General features: G+C 36.7%; 1 protein-coding gene across 4 annotated transcripts in view; it reads right to left on the bottom strand.

Moving 5' to 3' along the window:
- Positions 1 to 3,335: 3,335 nt before the first annotated feature.
- Positions 3,336 to 24,255, bottom strand: part of Erbb4 (erb-b2 receptor tyrosine kinase 4) — a 1,086,504-nt gene continuing 1,065,584 nt past the window's right edge. For 2 of the 4 annotated variants that reach the window (XM_028870095.2, XM_028870094.2), the window contains exons 26-28: positions 14,845 to 14,892; positions 13,444 to 13,741; positions 3,336 to 11,669 (exon numbers count right to left, since the gene is read on the bottom strand). In XM_028870095.2, coding sequence (XP_028725928.1) covers positions 11,224 to 11,669; positions 13,444 to 13,741; positions 14,845 to 14,892 — 792 coding nt within the window. In that variant the 3' untranslated portion in view covers positions 3,336 to 11,223. The remainder of the gene's footprint in view (positions 11,670 to 13,443; positions 13,742 to 14,844; positions 14,893 to 24,255) is intronic. The other 2 variants (XM_028870096.2, XM_028870097.2) reach the window with 1 other exon arrangement.

Below are 24,255 nucleotides of genomic sequence, written 5' to 3'. Positions count from 1 at the left end.
CCCAGAATCTACAGTTCTGAGACAGTGAGGAGAAGGACGCCTTAAAGTTGCCTGCATACAACCCAAGAAAAATCTATTTTTTCAGCTCATGTTTTCTACTCCTAACTAATCTGGTAACTTCCAAAAAAAATATTTTTCTTTTTCAGAAACATATGCACTTATATTCATTGAATACCTGAACTTAAATATGTGGAGAAAAAGCACATCCTGGCAGCTGTTCAATATTATTATGTAGGATAGCTATATTATTCCATAAGGGATAAAGTACTAGCACTAATAAAATACACAGGGGGATAAAGTGGATCTTAGCTATGACACTTCTCATGTGCCATAAATACTTTTGTAGCTTCCTTCATTTGTAACAAGGGGCAAGCACTAGTACATAACAAATAGGATTATAGGAAACGTTGAAAAAGACAAAATATGAGAACTTTAGCAGACAGCCATCTTACAGGAGCACACAACCAGTTTCTGTTATTTTTATGTTGGCATAGTGGCAGCTCCCGAAAATCCACTTGAGCATAATAATCTCACACTAAGTAACGGCAGGGCAATTCTCTAAGTCCTGGAATAAATAGAAGATAACATTAAAATGCCATGTAAGGTGACTAGGATAAAATATGAAGTCTTAGTCTTCGGGATATCTTTGATATGTATGTGCCTCTTGCAACAGGACTCGGTGGGCAGCTAATAGAATGTAATGTTCATGCTTGGAAGATTTGGTGTCAAAGAGGCAGGGATCTTTGGTCGTCTTCTGTTGTAGAACTCTACTTATCTTGGAGTGATAAGGAAGTAGGGGTCAACCAGTTTTCAAGATGGCTGTTTTTATTTTAAAATCCTACAGGTAACTTGCTAGAGCAGATACAGGCATCATCACACATCCCCTGTGTGCTGTTTGATTCAGTCTTCTGATTGCTGTCTTGTGGTGAATGGTTCTGTTTATAGCTTTAAAACTGCTATCTGGGTGACAGGCTTCTGTTTCTAATCTTAAGATGGTTGTCTAGTGGCTTTGCTCCCCATGGTTTATCATGCAGCTTGATGGTACTTGGGAGAGAAATACAATTAACTAACTGTGCACCTGCTCAGTGTACAGTTTTATAACTTGAAGTATGATATGTATCTCGAGGCCTGTGGTGAGAGAGCTTGAGAATAAAGATTTTTACGTGATGTCTTATACTATAAAAATACATCTTTAAATACTTTATATAGTTTATTCTCTCTATAATTTTTCATATGTGTGTATGCATATTGTGCATGTACCTTACCATAGATCTTTAAAGTTAAACAGCTATAAATCCCATATTTTTAAGTCTAAAGTGCATAAGAACAGTGGGACTTTGAATTTTAACATGAACTATGACCTCTAACTTCCAGTGTATTTCCAATACCTTACAATTTATCTATTATTTTTCCCCCTATAACATCACCATCATTCTTTTCTACTGACTGTTTTGAGGCAAAGCCTCAGTTTGGACCCTGAATGGTTTGGAAATTCTTACATAGCCAAGGCTGGTTTTCAAGTCATGATTCTCCTCAAAATTCCGAGTTCTGGGACTATGGTTCTGAACCTCCAACTTCCATTATCATGTTTTTACATGATCAGCACCGAGTTTAGACCAGATCTTAGGCTACATTCTAGAAGTTTCCAGTGACCATTTTACAAGTTGTAAACCCTAGAAAATGCATCAATCTCTGTGTAAATTAGGGAATTTTTGTGCAGTATATCTCTGTTATTATTGATTTATGTACTAACTTTGCTAGGAAAAAATGTGGCTATTTGCAGTATTCTTTGATGTATGAGATGACACAGGTGGTACCTTGACAAGTTAAGTCTGTGCAGATAGTAGGCTCTCCACATGGTGATGTCTTGTATACTTTTTACATAGGCCTATATGACATTTGCTTCTTGAATGAAGAGAATCTAATTTTACATTATAAATAAGATGATCTGAAATATTTTGAGGAGCTAAAACATTTAGTTGCATTTGAAGAGCAGTTGCTAAGGAACTAAAGGAAACCATTGGTAGCTGGAGTCAGTGCATGGTAAAGCAGGGTCCAACTAGAATGAAGTTCTTATTGAGCGGGAGCACAGGGGTGGGTCGAGCCTAAGAGAAGTGGTTAACCAGCAGAGGAAAGAAAGATAAATAGGACGGAAAATGTGACTTCCAAGGTAGCGCCTGATTATAATAGTTGCATGGCTCTAGGTTTTCTTTTTGTTTTGTTTTGTTTTTAATTTTAGTTTCCTTATATAAATGGCCATGACTGTCTCAGTAATATTTATTTAAAGAGTATGGCAAGCCAAGTGAGTCAATGTATGCAGAAAAAAGTTATACATCATAAAATGCTTAATAATTTGGTAAAAGGTAGAAGTGAAATGAACTAGCATGGTACTACTAGAAATTTCAATTATCCCTTAAAGCATAAGGAAGAAGTTGTTCCCTTCTTTTCTTCAGTCTATCCATGACCTAAATGCATGGTGTCTTGACATATTTCACCCTGAATACAGTTAATTGACAGTGATTGATTCAGATGAAAAGGTCAAAACACCCGAGCATGAGAATAAGGGTATGTATGTAGGTCCAAACAAACAGAAAAAGGCATTATTTAAATAATATTCAAAGAGCCATAACTGAACATGTTCAAGTGAAATTTCTGTAATATATTGTGTTAAAAGGCTTTTGTTGTTGTTGTTGTTGATCCTGGATTTAGTTGAGATAATGTATAATCACCTAAGTACAGTAGTTTGAAAGAATAATAGACTTCTAATGAGAAATTATTGGAACTGTGAAATTTTTACACTTTGTAGGCAAGAAGCAGTAATATTAAAACTTAAATGGAAAAGAGGTAATAAAGAGTTGTGAATGTCTGATATCACTCCCCCAGAGTTCTAAGGTCTTGACTCCATAGTTAGTTCCGAACTGAAGGCCCCACGCCTCCTTCCCTTCTACAAACATGGTTTTGCCATTTGAAGTCTTTGTTTAAAAAAAAATATTGCCATGAACTGCAATGAAGGCAGAAAGAAACAAAATGTTACTTGGATTCCACCTACAAAATATTTTATATTTCTTTTATTCCCAATGAAACAAGCCAACCACAGTTAATTAAGCAAAGCCTTGCAGATGAGTCAATAGGCATATGCCTGGATGGTAAAAGCATAGGGAAATGGATCCCAGTCCAACTGACTGAAGGCTTCTGAAGAATAATCAGTGAGATTTCTAAACATGGACAGACATAAAGCCATTTTTACATCTTCAGGTTATTAAATGCAGAACAAGCCTTTCTCCTCCCCAAATGATTTTTTTTCCTTATTAAAAAGTTCCAGCACAGAAAGAACATTTGTTTCATATTTTATTGAATTTCATTTATATTAAATTAAAAATATATTTCTGACAGATTCATGTAACAAAAAGGCAGAACAGTTTTCAAATTGTTCAGCTGGGATGATCAGTATGGAATGAGGCAAAGCAGTCGCATTCTATACGTGCCTTGGGCAGGCACAATTCTTTCCCAAGAGTCAGAAGAGGATCCTTGAGAACTAACTCAAAAAGCCTAATTACATCAATTTAAAATACAGTTTCTCCCTTGTCCTCAATAACAACAGAAAGTGGGGGCAGGAGGGAGAAGAGGTTGAAGAGTTGGAGGAGAAGAAAGAATAGGAAAATTATACTAAAAATATACCTAACATTAAAAAAGTTAGTATGTGTTAAGTGCACAATCCTTCATAGATAACATAGAAAAAAAATGAAAATAACATTTCACCACACACAATCGGCATATCCTATTGTGTAAGCGAGTGCAGAGGTTGGACACATCACAATAGTGCTGAACACAGAATCACAGGTAATGTCAAAATGATAATTTCCAACCAAAAAAGAAACAATCACAAGCCAATTACTTATATACAAATCAACCCTAAAGACAATTATGTTCCAAATAAAGATGTTCACAGAAGAAAAATCAAAGCAACATTATCCTTATTTACAAATGCAGCTAGCCATGTCTTTAACAAGCTATAAAAATACTATTCACATTTTCAAACATACAGTAGTATTTTTTGTTTGTTTATTTCAAAAAGGCAGCTAACTTTGAATGCTGGGTTTGAAATGAAACATAGACGGCTACCAGCGAGTTATTTTTTTCGGCCCTCTCCTTTGATGATACTTCAGAGGAAAGAGGACTCGTTTTCTGTTTACAAGTCAAAAAATAAGGAAATGAGCGCAACTCTGCCTTTTCTGCAAATTGTCTCCCTTTCTCACCCAAACTCTCTTATTTAACTACTGTGATGCGTGCATGATATGAATTTTGAGAGATTTAATGTGACCTAGTTTTGTGTGTGTGCCATGAATTGTCTTGCACATGAATCTCATTTATATTTGATCCTATTCTAATGATACTCAGAATGAAACTGATCAAGCAGCCAGAGCATGGGAAAATGCACTGTCAGTGTGCGGCCATGCAGGCCGTGGAGCTCACATGATGAGGTGGACGCAAGCCGGCCAGTAAGGTGAGCATTCAAAGTTAGCTGCCCTCGCACAGCTGCTCAGTTTAAGAGTCGACCCATTTAACAGCAGTACCAGTTTATGCTACATATTTCAAAGTACCTTACTTTAAAAGAACGGCTTACATGTATCTATCTACATTTAGAAAATTACTTTCATAGCTGATTACTGGAATAATTCCAAAAGGGTTCTTGGAGTGTTGTGGGTGTTACTCTCTCACTCCCCACTCCCAGCCCCTGAGAGATCCAGAACTATACAGGGATATGACTCTCACATTAAGGAAAATGGTACAACTCCTCCATTAACTGAAAAACACAGGAAATGAAACTTGAAAGTCAGGTTTCTGTCAATCGATAGAAGGTAGGGTTTGCTAGTCTTCAACGGGGCAACAGGTCAGGGGAAACAACACATTAGGGATAAAAATAGCAAGAAAGACAAAGTGGTTTGGACAAACTCGACTATTGTCTACAGGTATGAAATCTTGTTTTCCTGTATTTGTATATTTATACAAATATAAACACTTCTCATGACATGGGGGAGAGCACACTAAAGCATTAAAAGAAAAATTTCCTTGTAGAGGAAGTAGAATTCTGTCAGTCGACGTGGGCTTTTATTACAGTGACATGGTGCTTATTATAAATGTGTTAGATGGATGGATGTTCAACCAAACTCAGAGAAGGTTCTTAAAGGTGAATTGCCTCTACTTTTGTGATAATAACACTCCTCATCTGGGAAAGAAAAATCTAGCAGCTGTAAAATATTTATAATCAGGAATAAAATAAAGTGATCGAAGTAAATAAGTTAGTCGGCCGCAATAACTTAGTTTTATATATATATACACATAAAACTATATCTACACATACACAGTTTTTATGGAAAGAGTAAAGGTAAGATCTAGAGGTGCGTGTATAAACAACGTGGGTTTCGAGACTCATTACAGAGCTAACTTATCTCAAATTCCTACAGAGAAGTCCACAGTGAGAGAATCAATTGTCATGGAAAAACAATTTTAGCATCTTAAATAATTATTTGTGCTGTCTTTTGTTTGAGAAGTAGTTTACTACCATCTAGAGTGGTGAATATTTTAATGGAAAAAAAAATCAGGCATTTGAGGGCAAAGGCTAGGTCAGTATTTCACAGAAGAGGATGTGGGTCTTCATAGATCCACTATGGCTTAAGAAAGCGACAGCCTTAGGAGAGCCACTTTGAACTAGTGACAGAAAATCAAACAGAAAAAGGCATTGTGCAAGTGGGGGATGGAAAAGCAAAGATGCCATTTCCCTCTAAGACTCAGAGGCAAATAAAATTTTCTGTGTCTCTGATAAGGTGATCACTCACTTGCAAAGCTGACTTTCAAGGAATTCCCTTTCAGGGGAGATAGGTGAATGCTCCTTGAAATTGGGGCTTATATAGTCTTCTCAGCCTCTGACTTTAGAAGCATTTTCTTCTACCGAAACCATCTCTTGGCCAGGAGTGAGGCGAGACAGGGGTCTGCAAGGGAAACATCCTATCTATTGTCCATTTAATCAGTGGGACTTGATGAGCAAGAATCTGAAATTCTTATTACTTTATGATGCTTTCACTTAAAGTAAGGAACAAAGCAGCCCCTGATGTTAGAAGGTTTTATATATACAAATGCAAGGGCACCTGATCCCATACAATGTCCACAATGTCTTTGTGTTCGTAACAGCGGAGAGAAATCCTTCAAAGGCATCTCTAAGTTTAAAAAAATTGTGTTGATTCTATCCAGACACGTGAATGTTGGCCTCATCTCAGTGTCAACAAAAAGAAGGTCTCAACTGTCAATGATCTTTTAAAATTATGCCTGATTCACATTCATATTCACATGTCATTTTTTTTTCTTGAGCAGATGGTCAGCATGAGACAACCACATGCCTTGACATGTCTATGGGTGGACAAGACTGTCCTTCAGTCCCAGAGAGGCACATCCAGACTCTCTGCCCATGTTATGTGCAGTAGAAGTTGGTTTGTCTGACCTTTTAACTGTTAGTAGCTATGTTTTTGGATTTCTCATTTTCCTCATAATGAACCAACAGTTAAAAAACAAGAGTCCAAAAGAACAACTATTTAATAGTTTAGAATTTTTGTTTCAGCATCTACTTATCAAAAATGGAAAAAAAATGGTAATAGGTTCCATATTGGTTATGTAGGCAAGAAGGTATGGTGAGAAAAGAAAAGACATGTCACAAATTAAATATGTTGTGTTTGCTTTCTAAATGATAACACTCATTTTGTTGCTGTTTGTTTTGCATCTATAAAAGGTAATATAGACCCTTTTCATTTCCTTTACTCATTTGGAAGATCTCTTAACCTCACATGTGGTTTATCTGCCTGTTAAAGCACTTCGAATTGATGTCTGCAAAGCAATCCCTTTCTGCATCCTCTTTGTACATAATACATTTTAAATGTAATGAAAGAATAGGAGAACAAGAGAAAAATCATCCGTAGTGCTCTAAAGCAAGTTTTCACAATTGAAACCATACTACATCTACTATCTGTAAACCCAACCAACAACCAACCATTTTAAATGGCAAACTTATCTTTTATTTTCTATGCAAAACCCACCCTACATTTTCATAGTCTGAATTTTACTGTGTTATTTTATATTTCATGATTAATTTTCTAGTTTGATTTCTTCTTAATATTAAAAGCATTTAACATTTGATAACCTAACTAATTCTACGTCTTACGGCATTGGTATGATTGTGTCCAGTTATACACATGCTTTCATGGTCACTTTTTTTCTTTTTTTTTTTTTAACCTTGTGAAATACATGTACTAGTTAAATAATCAACAATTACAGATGGACAAAGAATTCCAGTTTTTAAATAAAGGTTAGACTGTTCAAAAGAATCTTATATTTACATCCTTCTGTGTCAGGCATAAAAACCTGTTTTTTGTTTCTAGTTTGACATCTCAGAAAACACAGTGATCATCCCCCAACCTCATCTATCAGCAAAGCCTCATGTCTCTCTACTATCCATTCCCCACCACTAACAATATGCGCCATTCTCAAAAGGTGTAACATATGAAAATGACATACTTAAAAGTTGCCCCCCACCTCCAATTTCTTCTTTCAAGTTAGAGCTAGTCAGCCATTCTTCCTGACTTACAAAAATCAGACTTTTACTAAGTCTTTGATCTTCCATTTTGTGTTTTTAATAGTTTGAAATGTGCATTGTTTTCACAGTTTCAAGAATACTTCTAGAAAGAAAGAACCACATCCTAAACCTGTGCTACCAATGTAATTCAGAAAAACAGGACTAGCTTCTTGCTTGAGCTGCAGCATTTTGGAGACTCTGAACCTCTCCTGACTTAAAGGATATTTTTTCTCATCTGTTTAAGAATAGCTTCTTTAAATGAGTATTTCACTACAAAAGAAAAAAAAATACCCTGCCTGAAAATTAGATTCCCCAAACTAAGCATGATCGTTACAATTTGAAGATTTAAAAAAATATATATAGTTAGCTTAATTTTAACATTAATTTTACTGAGTCTTTCAAATTGATTCTACATATTCTGATTGGTGCTGCTGCTGATTAACACCTGATATTAGATAGCAATCTGTAGGCTTTAACTAGCATCTTACAATTTCAGTTTACTGAGTTAAACAGGTTATTGTCTTAAGTAAACGAAAGCCCTCCTCACAATCCCTGTTTGCTGTCCCTTTAGTCTACTCTTGAATAATTTCCCCCTAGGTAGTCAAAACTAAAACAAACGCCAAATACCAGAACAACAAGCATATATTAGAAAGTCATAAAAAGGAATGGTAAAATGGCATTTAGGGGTCGTTCTCAATTTCTCCAGCATCTATCTCTAAGGGGAGATGTGTAGAGAACTGCAAATCTTGTGCTTCTAAGGAGGAAAGAGATAGCATTCACTGACTATGTTCCCATTGCTTTAACAGTTAAGAGATTATCTTCTTTCTTTTACAAAAAAAAAGAAAAAAGAAAAGAAAAAGAAAAAAGGTCTACTTTCTTATTCCCACCAGAAGCCATATGAATATTGTAAATGAAGAGAAAAGGTCAGGATAGCTTTCCAAAGGTGCTGCCAGCAATGGGCAGGCATAGACTTATCTACTAGCAAAGGCTTACATTTCAACTCTTCATACTTAATAGGAACCTATACAAGGTCCCCTTTCTTGTAGATGCCTCTGAATTGGATTGGGGAGCTTTGGGTTTTAAAGCTGTGGCCCTTGGATCACGCTATGTCTTTATCTCTAGTAAATTTAGGGTTAGACTTCACTAGACAAGATCTCACAAACCGTCCTCCTGTCTCTAGCTCCCATTTTCAGTTTGCTTCACTTCTCTTAGCAAAAGAAGAGGCCAAACCCAACACATTTAAGAGGTTTGGCTAAAGATCACCATTTGCTTCTGCTTTCATAGTAAGACTGTCACTTTGCCAGTGATATCATATTTTTCTGGTCAAGTTTGTGTCTGGATAAGAGCATTGAAGTGATTGTATTTGTGGTTTGAAGGATGTTTAACTTACATCCCAGTGAGGTCTCGGAACTTTTACTAAAAACCTGTTCTGCGAAGCCTTTCACAAATAGTTAATGTGACCTGGTTCCTTGGACTCATGGAGAAATAAGAATGTCACAGGAAATAAATCTAGACTGTTAACATTTGAAGTCAGAGATATCTCATTTATCTGACTGTCCCCCCACATACATTTAGTAGACGTTAAACAAATATCAATTGAATAAATCTAGATTTGGATGGATGGATTTAGATTTTCAAAATAGGTAGAAACATAAACATCTTTGAAAAAATTTCTCCCTTAAGAAAATGTTTAATCTAAATGATGTTTTTTTTATTTTTTTTTTAGGCTAGTGAGTCTAATTGTCTCTTAATAAAATAACAGTAGAAAGAAATGTTTAAAAATCTAAATGACTCGGAGAAGAATTTTGTAGAAAAGAGCAAAGTACTAGGTTTCCCTATTTCCTAGAGATTTATCTGCCATTGTTCCCATCAGTCATCTTAACACCATAGGTGTTCTTTTCAAATGAACGCTAAGCTTGGTTCTACAAGCGGGGCATAGTATGGTAGTAGATGAAGAGTCATTACATAAATTATTACAAGATTAATGTACTGGATGATAAAATGATTGCATGAGAAGGGTTTTCATGTTTATTTACAACTTTTAACTCAATCATGGACCCGTTCATATACTCCAAATGTTTATGATTTATTTTTAATTATAGCAACTTAGGTGTGAAGAGTTAAGCTACCTTCTACTCAATATAAACAGAGTCTCATTCTAGAAATTCTATGGAATTCAAGCCAATCCTCAACTTGCATTCCTTCACACAGAGAGTTACAAACGTAACATACTTCCTTACACAGCAAATGTCACAGAGTATGAAGATAATGTGCTGGCCCTCTCACCGCAATCCCTGGGTACTGTTCCAAAGTCCTAGTTGGCTTAGTTTGGCATTTCCACAGTCAGTATTTATCTTAGATCCTTTAAAAAAATGTACTTAAATCTGCTGGTTGCTTCCATATTGCTTCATTCAAAATCCAAAGTAGAGTTCAGAAAAAGAGCAAATAAAATTAGAGCTGAAGTGCAAACTACATTTCTGAGTACCTTCCATGTAGACGTACCCAATCCAGTGTTTCTTCCACTGCATGGATCCCCCATGGGACCACCCCTGAAAGCATCAGTAGTTTTTTTTTTTTTTTGAACCACACAGAACTGTTTCTTAGCATCCCTTCTACTCTGAAGATTACCACTGCCCATCAAAGACAGTCATTTATGGTGAAAAATAAAATGCTAAAGAAGGAAAATCACAGGGAAGAATAAATTCAGTAGTGCAAAACATGAAATCTAGATTTGATGCTATTTTTCCTAATATCTTGGCTTTCTCTTCTAATTTAAAGGACTGCATGATTTAAAATAATGGCCTCTACGTCACATAATTGTGTGTGTGTGTGTGTGTGTGTGTGTGTGTGTGTGTTTCAACTGTGTCAAGAAGCTTTTATGTAAATATCTTTGTAACTAGAAACCACAGCCGAAAATAGGGGAGGAACTAATATAAAGGAACAGGCCAAAGCAAACCAAAATGAGAACACCAGAGAGGCCTTCTATGCATAATTACTAGTTATAACTATAATGGAGATTTAAAAATTATAAAAGCTGGGTTGGCCATTCTTATTTGCCAGGAAAGAAACTATCAGAGAAAGAAATTGGCTTCTTCATCTCAGTTACTATCAAATGGGATCCAAATGCTCATCCTTTTGTTCTAATGAAAGCTTTCGTATGATTTTTAGGGATGCTGAATATGCACAAGTCTATGGCTGCAGATGAGAATAGAGTCTGGGTTTTCAATCAACTGCATTGATATGAGAAAGGGAAGGAATGAAGGAGGGAAAGAGAATGTAAAAGTCAACGCTGGGACTCTGACAGCAGGCAGTACAGCCTTATTATATACCCTAGGCCTTCTCTAGCTCTGACACTGTTGACCAACCCATATGAAGAAATGAAGAAACAGCATGTGTCCGCCTGTCTTTCTCCTTCAGTCTTTCCTTCTAATGTTCAAGTTAGGTAAGCACAGAACTATCATTGCGTCTCTATACCTTCTATTAGGAAGTGTCAAAACTACTGGCCTTGGGAGAAGGAAGACCACCAGAGAAAGAGCAGGGGTGTGTGTGTGTGGTGGGGGGATGGAGTGGGCATGTCTCTCCACCTAACACCCCAGCTGAGCTCACACCACAGTATTCCGGTGTCTGTAGGGCGGAGGGGGCAGCATCGTGCCAGGCTTCAGCGAGAACTCAGAGAGGTACTCAGGATTCTCTGCCACAATAGGGCGGATCCGTCCGTTCTGTTTATAAAAATACTTTGTGCTGTATTCCTGCAGGTAGTCTGGGTGCTGAAGGGTGCTCCGGGGTGGCAGGCTGTGGTTCCAGTAGTCGGGGTTGTCGAACGCTTTCTTGGCTTTCTCGGGCACAGACAGTACGCTGTTCTTCAGGTACTCGGCGTTCCCCAAGGCGTTGGCGAAGGTGTTGAGATAGAGTGGTTCATTCACGTACTCATCCTCCACCTTGGGCGGACCGCTGGAAGCGCTGTGATATTCCGGGTTATCTAAAGCTTGAAGGTCTCCGTTTTTTCTCCGTGACACGAAAGGATTTTCTTCCACAGGATTCAGATATTCTGAAAGAATATATATATTTAAAAAATGACATCTAATAGAGATCTACGTTCAGATATCGTTAATCTGACTAAAGTTAAGAACAACGGTTAGGTTTGTTTAGAACAAGAGAGCCACAAATTCATTTTCTTTTCTCAAAACAAAACAAAGCCTGCCTGTAGACTGGAACAGGCAAGAGAAAAGTGAGTAGGCTCAAATAAAACAAAAGAGTAACAAAAAAAAAAGTTAGCAAAACAAGGCATGGACAAGGACAGGGTCGGAATCCCAATCTTAGAGTTTCCTCTCTTCTAAATGCACCTACATATGGTGCCAGCTGTGTAAAGGCTTCTGCTTATGGGGCTGTCGGGGTTAAATGCCCTTTGTGGGGCTGGAGAAATGGTTCAACCACTAAGTGTTTGCAGCTTTCACAAGAAGGCCAGAGCTGCCTTCCCAGGATCCATATTAGACCCTCACAAGCACCTGGAACTCCAGCTCCAGGAAATTTAATGCCCTCTTCTAGCCTCCATGGGCTCCAGCACACATGTGAACACAGACATAGACACACAGACACAGACACACGCACACGCGCGTGCACACACACACATGTGCACAGACACAAGCACGCATGTACATTCAATACCTAATTAAAATCTTTCCAAGAATACCCTTTGAACAAAAAGTCTTCACATATCTATCTTTATCCATCTATCCATCATCTATCCACCATCATTCTGTCTATCCTATCTATCTATCTATCATCCATTTATCTTCCTAATCTATTCTGGACTATAGTCATCAAAATTCTCATCATATTATGCTAGGTCATTTACATTATGTATTGAGGGATCAGTAGCCTGTGTTTCACATACAGTGAACAGAGCCATATAGAGATGATATAATGGGATTTCACAGTCTTAACATATGGCCTGCTGCTGAAACTGACAGACATCATTATGATCACTATTTTCAATAACAATTATTCATTGTCTCTGTTTTGTGGCACTGCTACCACAGAGAGAAAGAAGGGTTTTTTTTTTTTGTTTGTTTGTTTGTTTGTTTGATTTCAAAACTAAAATGTTATTTGATGTAGGTGTTTAACCTTTCTATGCTGAACATTTACAAAGCCATTAATTCACAAACCATCTTCAAGATGGTGGTGTACATAAGTCCATACAGAATCAAATTTTATTTTTGAAGAATCACAAAAATCATAGTTTCCTGTGGTAAACTTAGTTATTTTTGGTGATACTGGGGTCGGTCTAAATCTAAGTTCTCATGTGTGCTAAGAAAGCACTCTATGATGATTCAAAACCCTAATACTAAGCTAGGTCAGTGAGATTGCATGTTTTAAATAAATCAGCTCTTTTATTGTTGACATCAGAAGGTCTGGTCCTTCGCCAGTAACTCCTGTCTTTATAACCTCCATGGTAACTTCAACACAGCAACTGTTCTGAAGCCCTGTAGTATCATACTACTTCATTCAACTATTCCAATAGAGGTGGATTTAGGTTGGTGTTTGTCAAGCTTTGTTGTGCTTATACATCACTTGAGGATTTCATTAAAAATCCAATTTCGTGTTCAGGTGGAGCTTGAAGTTCTGACTATTTAAAGAAGTACTTAGGTACTTAGATGCCACTGATTCAGAAAACTATTCTCTAATAGTCATAGCCTGGGCCTTTTCTATTATAGATCACAAATGTCAGACCCTCCAGCTGTCTGGAAACGTGGCTTCTGTCCCCTGTTTGTTTGAAGGAGGGGATCATTGAGGACAATCACTTCTGAACGTTCAGCGTGTACCTTGTTTGGGTTTGTCACGCATGGGAGTCATGTAGCCTTCTTCATCCAGTTCGCCTCGTGGGTTCCGTTCTGGGGCAAACACCGTGGGGTCAGCACTATACCTCTGTGTGCTACTGTCCTCTTGGACATGGGGTGCCACTGTCTTGCGTAGGGTGCCATTACAGCAGGAGTCATCAAACATCTCAGCTGTTGCACCCTGAGCGACTGGAGCTTCTGGTATGGTGTTGGTTGTGGCTCTGTAGGGCATGGCTATTCCTTGTTGTGTAGCAAAGCCCCCATCCTGGTACACAAACTGATTCTGTTAAAATAGCAGAAACACATTGGGAGAATCAGCGGTTAGGAAAAATTGTAAGAGGATCCTGAATGTAAAAGGTACCAAACACATTGTCTTTCAAGTTTAGTAATTAATGACTTATTTTCCTAGGAGGCTAATGAATTTGAGGTAAAGACTAGACACATCTAAAATTCTACTTTTTTCTGTGTGCCTATATATATACACACACATTCATATTCGTGTATGTGTGAGTGTAGGTATACATGCATGTGGAAGTCAGAGGTCAATGTTGGGTGTCTTCCTTTATATCCCTGTACCTTAATTCTTGAGATAGAATTTCTCACTTAACCTGGAACTCATCAATTTGCCTATATTGGTTGGTTAGGAAGGCCTAGAGATCATCTTTTAGCACCTTCCTTGTGCTGGAATTCGAATGTCCAGCTCTTTGTGTAGATGTGGGGGTCCAACTCAGACCATTATGCTTGTGCAGCAAGCAATTTTCTGACTAAGCCATCTTCTCAGCCCATTCCAATCCTGACTTTTTCTTAATAGGTTAAAAAAAAAATCATGTGGAAATAATTTAAAATTTCAATTTTTAAATTTACTAAGTAACTAGAGTGTGATCTAATAAAAAGATTTTTGTGTTCTCTACAATTGCCTAATTTTTTTATGAAACTCAAAGTAAATTCTCATGACAAAAGTCTTAAGTGCAGAAGTACAGTGAAATATTACGAATGGCAAGGCGCCAATACTACCTCCCATTCTGCGGTTACTATGACGTTGGTGTCGAGTACCTAACAAAAGGACAGTCACTGAGACTCAGACATTACAGCACATGACCTGCAGTCATGAGACTGAAGATAAAATCTTCACCCAGAAGCATAATTCATGGACTGGTAAATCCTTCCAATCACCATTGAAAGCCCCTGTTGGTGTCTGATGTCTCAGTTGCAGATTATCACCCGACATACAGACATCTACACAGGCAGCTACAGGATCTACAGTCAATTCCTGACTCACTGTTGGCAACGGCAAAAATGAGGAAATCATAGGGAGACAAGAGAAGAAACGTGGTTAAGAGAAGACCAAAAATCCTAAAAGATGAAGGCTGATCGTGAAATACTTACTCCCGACATGGGGGTGTAGGCAGGAGGAGGGCTGTGTCCAATTTCACTCTAATAGGAAAGAAAAATGGAATGATGGATATAATAAGAGGCAACATGGATGAAAAACTAAAAAAAAAAAAAGAAAAGAAAAGAGAAAGAAAAGATACGATTTGCATGGGCCAAAGAAGGAAGTGCATAAGAGTGATTTTTCCTAAATAGTCAAATTGTGTTCATTCACACTACAAACAAGCAAATTTAAACACTAATTCTGCCCCAGACAAAGGAAATCAAATTGACAAAGTAAAATTTGTAATGATTTAAAAGAAAATAAAGCTGACATAAGAATTATAATTTTTCAGATTAACCATAGAAGACAGGGCGGGGAAAGCCAGAAATAATGAAACTGTGTTTTAAAATAAAGGATAGTTTGCTTTTTACATATCAAAAGACCAAAACAGCTTCATGCTATTTAGGATCATTACAAGACACCAGTTTGTTTCCTTACAAGAAAACAAAGGCGGGGAGGTGTTTAGAAGGAAATAGAAAGTGCATTTAAATTCGTCTGAAATATTTTCTATTAAGCTACATTTATTTTCATCACTTCAGCAAAGGCCACTCAGTCTTTCCTTATTAAAAAAAAAAAGGCCACAGACTATTGTATCTTCCTTTATACTTCTTAAAAAGGGAAGAAACAGAAGAATACTTGAAAAATAAATTTGTTACTAGAAACATAATTCTATTCCTTTTATATAGTCACACAATCAGGTTTTGGCTTCAAAAGTCTATATTGTTATGGCTTAATATTCTATCCTTTGGGCTATATGAAGGTGAAGGTAAAATATGATAAAGTGTTAAGGATACTGTTCCTTCAGAAGAGAGAAGTGGGGCTGTGTGAATCCCGTCTGTTCCTTAATATAAAAATATACACATATATATTTACTCATTATTAAACACACTAAGAACAGCTTTCTCTGTGAGAATTTCTCTGCACTTCTGGTATTGAGGATAATGAATAAAGCAGGTGGAACTCGCTGTGTCTATGATGCATCTCTGTACATCTGATCTCAAGTCAACAAAGACTAAAAATCCTTCCAGCAACTTATGTCATGTGTATGAAACACCGAAATATCATCTCCCATCAATGTTCCTACAATTTAGAGATTCATAAAGCAATCCCAAAAGATTGTTCTATGAATAGTAACTATTTATTGTAAATCAATCGCCATTGAACAATGCAATTTCACTTAACAAATGCTATTTGCCAGACTGACCAAAGAACAAGTCCTGTAATGAATTTATACTGCATCTCACCCTACAGTTATGACAGAATTGAGAATGAAGATCATTTCCCTCTCTAATTACACAGGGGTGAGTGAGGTCCTGAAGTATTTGTCAAATTATGCCTGCCCATTTCACTTAGAATAACATTTTTAAGTCTATCTGTGTCTTTTCAAATGATAAGTTCTCACCTATTTTTATAGTTAAACAATATTCAATTTTGTATATGCTTCATATTTTCTTGCTCCATTCAGCAGCTTATGGGCATGATTTTTATAGATATATTTAAGATTCAATGCACAGGAGTTGATATTATACTATGCACATTTATTTTGTCCTGTTAGAAATTTTAGGCTTTAGGTCTAATCAATCACACATGCTCAATTGTAAAATATATCAGACCCCTCACTTTCATCTTTGGTCTCTATTCCTTGGAATGACAAATTATGCTCTGCATTATAATATAAATGTAGACTATATATAATGTGTAAGTATATGTGTCAGCTAATCAGAGTTCTTAAGTCAAGGAATCATGTCAAAGGTAGCCATCAAAGATACATTTTTAATGCTTGTTTGTTATCTGATTATGATAAATATAGGCAGATTTTGCTGTCCTTTATAAAGACAGAAAATCAATTCTATTTGTTCATAATATTTGAGAAAGGAATATTTTATATAGTTCAGTGACTTGTAAAATTGAGGAGTGGCACAAATAAAACATGATAACTGCCTGAATTAACATTATAACATTTCAAACCCCAGACTTATCATCAAGCTCCGATTAATTAGCAAGTATTTAACACATTTTAATTAAATCTTGATGATAAAATCACTGGTCACTGTTATAGATGTTAGAAACACTATGGCATACTAGAATAGATATGGACACTGACTGACCTTTGGGGATTTATACTGAACTGTCAGACATTGCCTGAAATTATGGAAGTAGAATGGAACAGACAAACACAACGAGGCATAAAAGAATGATCCTGTTGGAGTGAATTCATTCCACGCCTGCAATTACATATCAGAGGGTAAAGTATTCCAAAACACTAGTAATTACCTGTGTTCCTTGACCTCTTACTTGGTAAAAATGCTCGTTCTGTATAATGCTCAATTTGAGTCACAGCTCCATCTAGCATTGATGGTGCATTTTGTATTTTTTTTCCCGAACTTGAAAGATGAATGATCAAAGGACCAACTCACAAGCCATTCTCAATGAGGAAACAGTTCCTTATCTATCTTCATTCTCTAGGATAGAATGCCTTCGGTTGTAAAGGTGGTGTACCGCAAATAGCTGGACTTTGCAGTTAGCTTGCTCTGGGACATGAAGCAAGGCTCTCTGTCTGATAGAATGCATCCACTGTCCCTGCTCTGACAAGTCTTTCCATCATCAACCTGCCAGCTCCCTCTGTGGACACACTGCCAAGCAGCATCACAGTAATAGAGTGTCTTCACACACTTTTTCCCCCCTTCTTCTCATTTTCACCATTAAAATGAAAACAAATTCTACACAAAACTCTTAGCGTTCATTGTTTTTAGGGGTACTGGCTGCTTTTTACATTTCTGTTTCCATTTTTCTTTCAGTTTGCTTTTTTATCTGGTTCCTATGATAAAAAGCACATCATTCATTTCCCCATGGAAGGGTAATGCAGCTCCAAGGGAACATCTGTGAAGCCAATTAGCTGGGCTGGAAATGTGATATAATTGTTGTTTAAATATATTTAAATTACATGTTAATCACTATGTCATAATTTACGGGCTTTGAAAATAACTTTTTGTACTTCAGAGCCAAGCCAGATTTTACTTGCCTTTTCTGTTTTTGGTTTGCAACGAGCGATTTAGTTTCCCTTCTTTCTTAATTCCTCACACTCGAGGAGCTGAACTTTTAATATTGGAAAGAATGACAGGTGCAAGTAAATCGGATGAGTGAAAATTAAGATCCCCACCGCAGCCAGAATGAGCTGGAGTGACCTTAAAGTCCTGCTCAGGACAAAGCATTGCTCTCAACTAAAAGGCTTTGTTTTCACGTTGTGCCTCTTTCTGCTGTCCATCAAAGTCTGGCTTTGTGGATCTTTGGGAAGCAGCACCAGGTGCACTCATTCAATTAGCTGGCAAGAGGATTTACTGCCAGCAGGACAGAGATAGAAAGAGGTGGGTTAGGAACCGGCAAGTGATGAGGAGTATGTTCCTGGTGGGGCGATTAGTAAGGGTGATGGATAGAGGAAGTTTAATGTTGTGGCCCTATCACTAGGACATTGTACGATTGACTTGAACCCAAATGTCATAGGGTATAGAGAAGGCAAGTCTTAGCAAACAAACAAACAAAAAAAAATGTAGTATTAAAGCACTTTTAAATGCCTTAAAATTAATCTTACAGTTGAATAGTGCATATTTGAACCTTTGTATGATTACATGCACAGTATTAATGTTTATATTATTTAATATTGATCCTGAGAAATTGTAAATAGAAAACCAGTTAAATTGTAATTTGTGGTCTAAAAAATTATCATACCAATGTATGTTCTTAGAAAACAAAAATAACACATGTTTAAATGCTTAGTATGTATCTAAGCATGTGCTTAATGAGTTTTTAATCTCTAAATAATTATAGTTTTTGATAGCAAATAACAAACTATAGCAATTTCAAGCACAAAGAACATAAATTCTGCCACCAGAAATAGAATGTGTCTGTAAGACATGGCTAATCCATCCATCAGCACTAACTTACTACCTAGACACATCCACGTAGTAACTATAATGGATTTTCAACCCTTTGTCCTCCCAGGCATGTATGCTTAACAGTCTGATAGGCATTTCCACTTGGTCACAGGTCAGACATCAACTCAGAGAAAGTGTTTTGGCATGGTGTGCAGTTCCAGACAGGCAGCTGCAATGTTCCTTCTTCCTTACAAGTTCATATACTACTATCTTGAAGACTTTCTTATTTCAGAGGGCAAACGGAAGAAAACTGACAAAATGTGTCCATGTGGGAGACGCCTATTGAGATTTCAACTGCTGATGTTAATCCGTCCATCTATGATTTTACATGTACTTATATATATGAAATCTATTATCACCTATCAGTGTGTCTATTTATTACTTATTATTCACTTATTTATTATCTATATAGTACTCATATATCTATTATCTATGATCTATAAATCATCTACTTACGGTCATCTTTTTATCTATTATCTATATATCACTTGTTTATCATCTATCTCTTATGTACAATATAAATATACATCCTGTCTTTGTCTATTTATACCACATCTAATAGCTTTCATCTATGGATGTGTTTATTTACTAATGTCCTCACTTGTTTGTCTCATTTGAGTGAGTAGGACTGTTCAAGCACTTTTGCTCCATTCACTACATACAAAGTTAGCAAGTATCCTGTGATCCAGCGAAGGGACCATTTACTTGTGCTCTTGTTCTTTATTAACTTTTCAGTAATCTTAGAACTTTTAATCTTTCACATGTCTTATCTATCCAACTGGTGGAAAGTGTTTTAACAAAAGGAAACTGTGAATGATATCAGTAAGTATGAGTGACGTAAGCACACAATGTAGGCAATATGTAGTTTTCATTCTTCACTCAAAGTTCTTTCTTGATGTGAAATCATGTTGCATATAAATGCATTTACCTACCATTCCCAAAGTCAGCCTTGAAGCAGGCAGAGAACACAAGGTCTTGCCATAATAGCACTTCTGTTTACTGATTTACTATTCCTAGTACAGGCCTTAGTAAGTTCCTTTTGCTTCCTGGCTCTGGGTAAATAATCCATTGTATCCCACACAGCAATTACTATAAACTCTCCACATATTACTCAATTAGAAGATATTTAACCTTAAAATCTTCATCACTAGATGAATCAGTCCAGTGAAGTTGGAACTCTCCCACCACCCCTTTTTGATTTGCGTCATTGCTTCAAAGAGTATTGCATAATGAAATAAAAAAATGTTATTAGCACAGTCAAAAATGAAAGGGCATAAAGAGACAGTTTTATGTTGGTGTTAACATTAAGATAAGGTACTAGCCACCTCTCTTAAGATGAGTAACAATAAGATATTAACCACCTCTCTTAAGGTTAGTAATCATTTGGAAAAATGATTGAGGGAAAATTCTTCACACATAAGCACTGCATTGGGCAACTTTTGAAGACAAAGGTTACACAGAATCAAAACAGATGGCTGCATAACATCCTCCTAGCTCTGGGATCCTATTCTTGGAGGTAGGTTATCATGTAGCATTTAATAAATTCCTTAACCCCTTGGACCTTCGGTTTAATTGACTCTATGACGAGGGTAGGACTTAGGACTTTATGATAAGTGATGGGAAAACTCACTTTCAGCCTTCAAATTACTGGAATGTAAAATGAATATTCTCTCTTAAACTCAAGGGATTAACAGTTAACTATTACAAAGGTGACTAGCACAAAAGCAAAGTCTCTTGTAAAATTGTCTCATAAATATTTCCCAAGCATGTTTAGCACCTTTCTTTTTCTCTCAATAAAGTATCTACACACATCACTGATCCTCTGTGTAGCACATGATTCTAAGTTCTAGGGAAAGAATACTACATTTGGATGGTGATCAATGAAGACATAATTTTGAAAAAAATAATTTAAACTTTTCATTTAATAAATGGAGACTTGATTTAAATTTATCTTATCTATCTATTTATTTATTATGACAGAAAGGGTGCATACATGAAGATAAGATAACAACATGCAGGGAGTTTGATCCTTAGTCCACTCTGTGGGTCCCAGAGCTCGAACTCATGTTATGCTTGGCAGCAAGTTCTATTACCTGCTGAGCCATCTCAACCACCTGAGACTTGATGATGTTTTAAGATGTTAATTTTTGAAGTCACACAACTAGTTAGCAATAGTTCTAGGAGTAAGAGACTCTGATTCTCATTTACTATACATTATTTCATAACTTATGGTTTCAAATAGGCATTTCACAAATAATTTTAGAAAACTATTTTAGGTATGTATTTTTAAAAGGCTTCTGAAAAGGAACCTAATTTTCTCTAAGATATAAGTGAAAGCATTTGTCTTACTGGTACAAAATGACATTGTATTTGTTCTAACCTAAAATATATTGGAATAGTTGGTTATTTTTATAAAGAGTAAATTTTCAGATAAACATCAATCTTTCTCATTTAATAGGCTATGGGTTTATAAGATAATAGTAACAATCTTGGAATAGCAAATACTGTAGAAAAAAAGCTGTCTGTAAATATGCTAATTAAAAGTATTTATTACATCCAGATGGTAATGGCTCACACCTTTAGTCCCAGCTGTGGTAGTGTATTCCCCCAAATATTGTGCATGCTAATAAACTTATCTGGGGTCAGAGACAGAGCAGCCACAATATTAAACATAAAGGATAGACCGTGGTAACACACGCCTTAAATCCTAGCATTCCAGAGGCAGAAATCCATGTGTTCAAGGATACAGACAGGCATGGTGACTCATCACGCCTTTAATCCCAGAAAGCAATCCTTTAATCCCAGGGAGTGGTGGTAGAAAGAAGAAAGGTATATATAACCAGAAACTAGAAGCATTTGGCCTGGTTAAGCATTTGGCTGGTTAAGCATTTGGCTGGTTAAGCTTTCAGGCTTTGGAGCACAGTTCAGCTGAGAGCCAATTTGGATGAGGACACAGAAGCATCCAGTCTGAGGAAACAAGACCAGCTGAGAAGTTGGGCAGGTGAGGTTAGCTGTGGCTTGTTCTGTCTCTCTGATCTTCCAGAGTTCACCCCAATAACTGGCCCCAGGTTTGATTTTATTAATAAGAACTGTTAAGATTCCTGCTACATCCCAGCACTCAGGAGGCAGAGGCAGGTGGATCTCTGAGTTTGAGTTCAGCCTGGTCTACAGAGCAAGTTCCAGGATAGCCAGGGTTACACAAAGAAACCCTGTCTCAAAAAAACAAAAACAAACAAACAAACAAAAATATTTCTAGAATGATGGCTTATTTATAAAACAGGTTGCTTTCCACAAAGAAGGGTTATACTATTTGAACATTCTAGCTACATTGTTAGTTATTGATATCAGTACACACATACATGCTTATGATCAGTTAATATACTTTTACTTCAATAATGTTTTAATTCATGTGATACAAATAAACACACTATATAATTTATACAATTATAAAAATGGTTTAAAAATAAATAATCTGTAGAACCACTGTGAGCTAAGAATAAAAAAAAAACTGCCCTATAAATATTCTAAGTTTTAATATCATTATTTTAAAATTTAGCTTGTCAGGACATGAGCTAGATATAATAATTTTTTTTAGTATTATTAATACAGGTTTATCTAAAACAATTCCTCCCAGTGTGCTCCTGCACACGTGTTCATGTGGCAAGGTACACCAATGATATCGTCAGTTTACATAGTAACAGAGGCTGACTGAACCATCGAACCATATTTGCTTTCTCTTACATGCTGTTAGCTTGGTTCTTTTGCTTTATTTTCACATATATTTATCGTTAAATCTTGTTCTTTAAACCACATATGAGCTCCACTTAAAAAATATTTATTTATGGTTTTTAAAGTTATTTTATTTGCTTGCAAGCAACGGGGACTCTGAAATGTTCAGCCTTTTCTTTGGCTATAGTTGAAACTCGGAAAGTTTTACTTATATGTAATCAAAGGAACAATTGAAGTAGTCACATCAATATATGTTGAAGAATATAAAAACATATGAAACTAGACATGGGTTGTCTAGTGAGCAGTATAGGGTAAGTGATATAGTTATTAGAACTGTAAATTTTATACAGCTTATTTTGGCAAGTAGATTTTATTCAGTGTTATAAATAACAGGTGTTGGCAACACACAAACATTCTTTCTTTCTTTTTTTTTCTAATTTTTTAAATTTTTTTCTCACATATTACACTCCAGCTGAGGTTTCCCCTCCCTTCACTCCTCCCCGTCTCCCCACCGCCACCCCCAGATCCACGTCTCCATTTCCCTTCAGAAAAGAGCAGGCTTAGGGGTTGTGCTCAGTCTTATTGTAACTTGTTATGCTGTGTTTCGGTTGATATCCCTGGAAGGCCGTTACACTCAACATAGACAATGCTTTCCTTTCTGTGTTCACATCATTTCAATGTGGACCAGATTGGAGATACCTTCCGTTATTCTGGCTTCTGCAAACTGTTTACCAGATAAAAAGTGAATTGGTAACAATGGTTCATTCACCCAACGCCTGCTCTTGGAGCGACCAGGTGGCACAGCTGTCGCTGTGAGTGAAATGGTTTCTCTCCATCCACCTGGGACCAGGACAGCTGGATCCTGTGAGCTGATCTGAATAAGGTACAGCGGCTACTCCAGCAAAGCTCCTCACAGAGCAAACAGCACATGGCTGTCCCACCAGCCCAGAGCAAACACCACTTACATTTCACAGAAACAGCCTGGTATTTACAACTGATCTGAGCAAAATGAATATCAGATTGAAGGCAGCACCCCAAGAGAAAAATGTTCTCCCCAAGACCGACTTGTTCACTGAAGTCCAAACAGCTCTTACCTTTTCTATTTTTCTCAAAGTCTGACTTTGCTACATACGAAAAGTGAGAGGGAAAAAAATATTCAAAGCATTCCTGAATCTATTCATACGCCACTCTGGAATTTCCTGGAATTCAGGGGGCTAGGGGAGTAGACTAATACTGTTTAGTTTTCTATTTATACTAGTTACTGCCAAAGTCAACTAAATTAGTCAGGATCAGGGCTACAATAATTTCCTTTCAAGTTCTAAAGCAGTTAACATTGTACTTCAAGAAGAAAAAGAAATAAGCCCAAAATAAAATAGACCTAAAATACACTAGACAGTTTAATTTAAATCTGGCACAGATACCAAGAAGACCTCCTCACAGTATTTTCTGCCAGGGTCATAGAGATAGTAAGTGATTTTCCTCGAGATCAAAAGGCTACTTATTAACAAGCAGATCTCAACAAGACTAATAAGAAAAACAACTTTTATGACTTAATTTGGGGGAACAGACAATCTACTTGGGTTCCTTAGATCATGTCTGAGTCAGGAGTGGCCTAGTTGGGACTCCAAAGATGATGAAGTCCAGTATCTGTTTCCTTGCCAAGGTTGATTTCTGAATTCCAGGCTTATGAAATCCTTATTCTCT

The sequence above is a fragment of the Peromyscus leucopus genome, chromosome 13 (assembly GCF_004664715.2).
Source record: "Peromyscus leucopus breed LL Stock chromosome 13, UCI_PerLeu_2.1, whole genome shotgun sequence".
Classification (NCBI taxonomy): Eukaryota; Metazoa; Chordata; class Mammalia; order Rodentia; family Cricetidae; genus Peromyscus; species Peromyscus leucopus.
The sequence above is the reverse complement of the archived record's forward strand: the minus strand, read 5'-3'. Positions and strand labels throughout refer to the sequence as shown.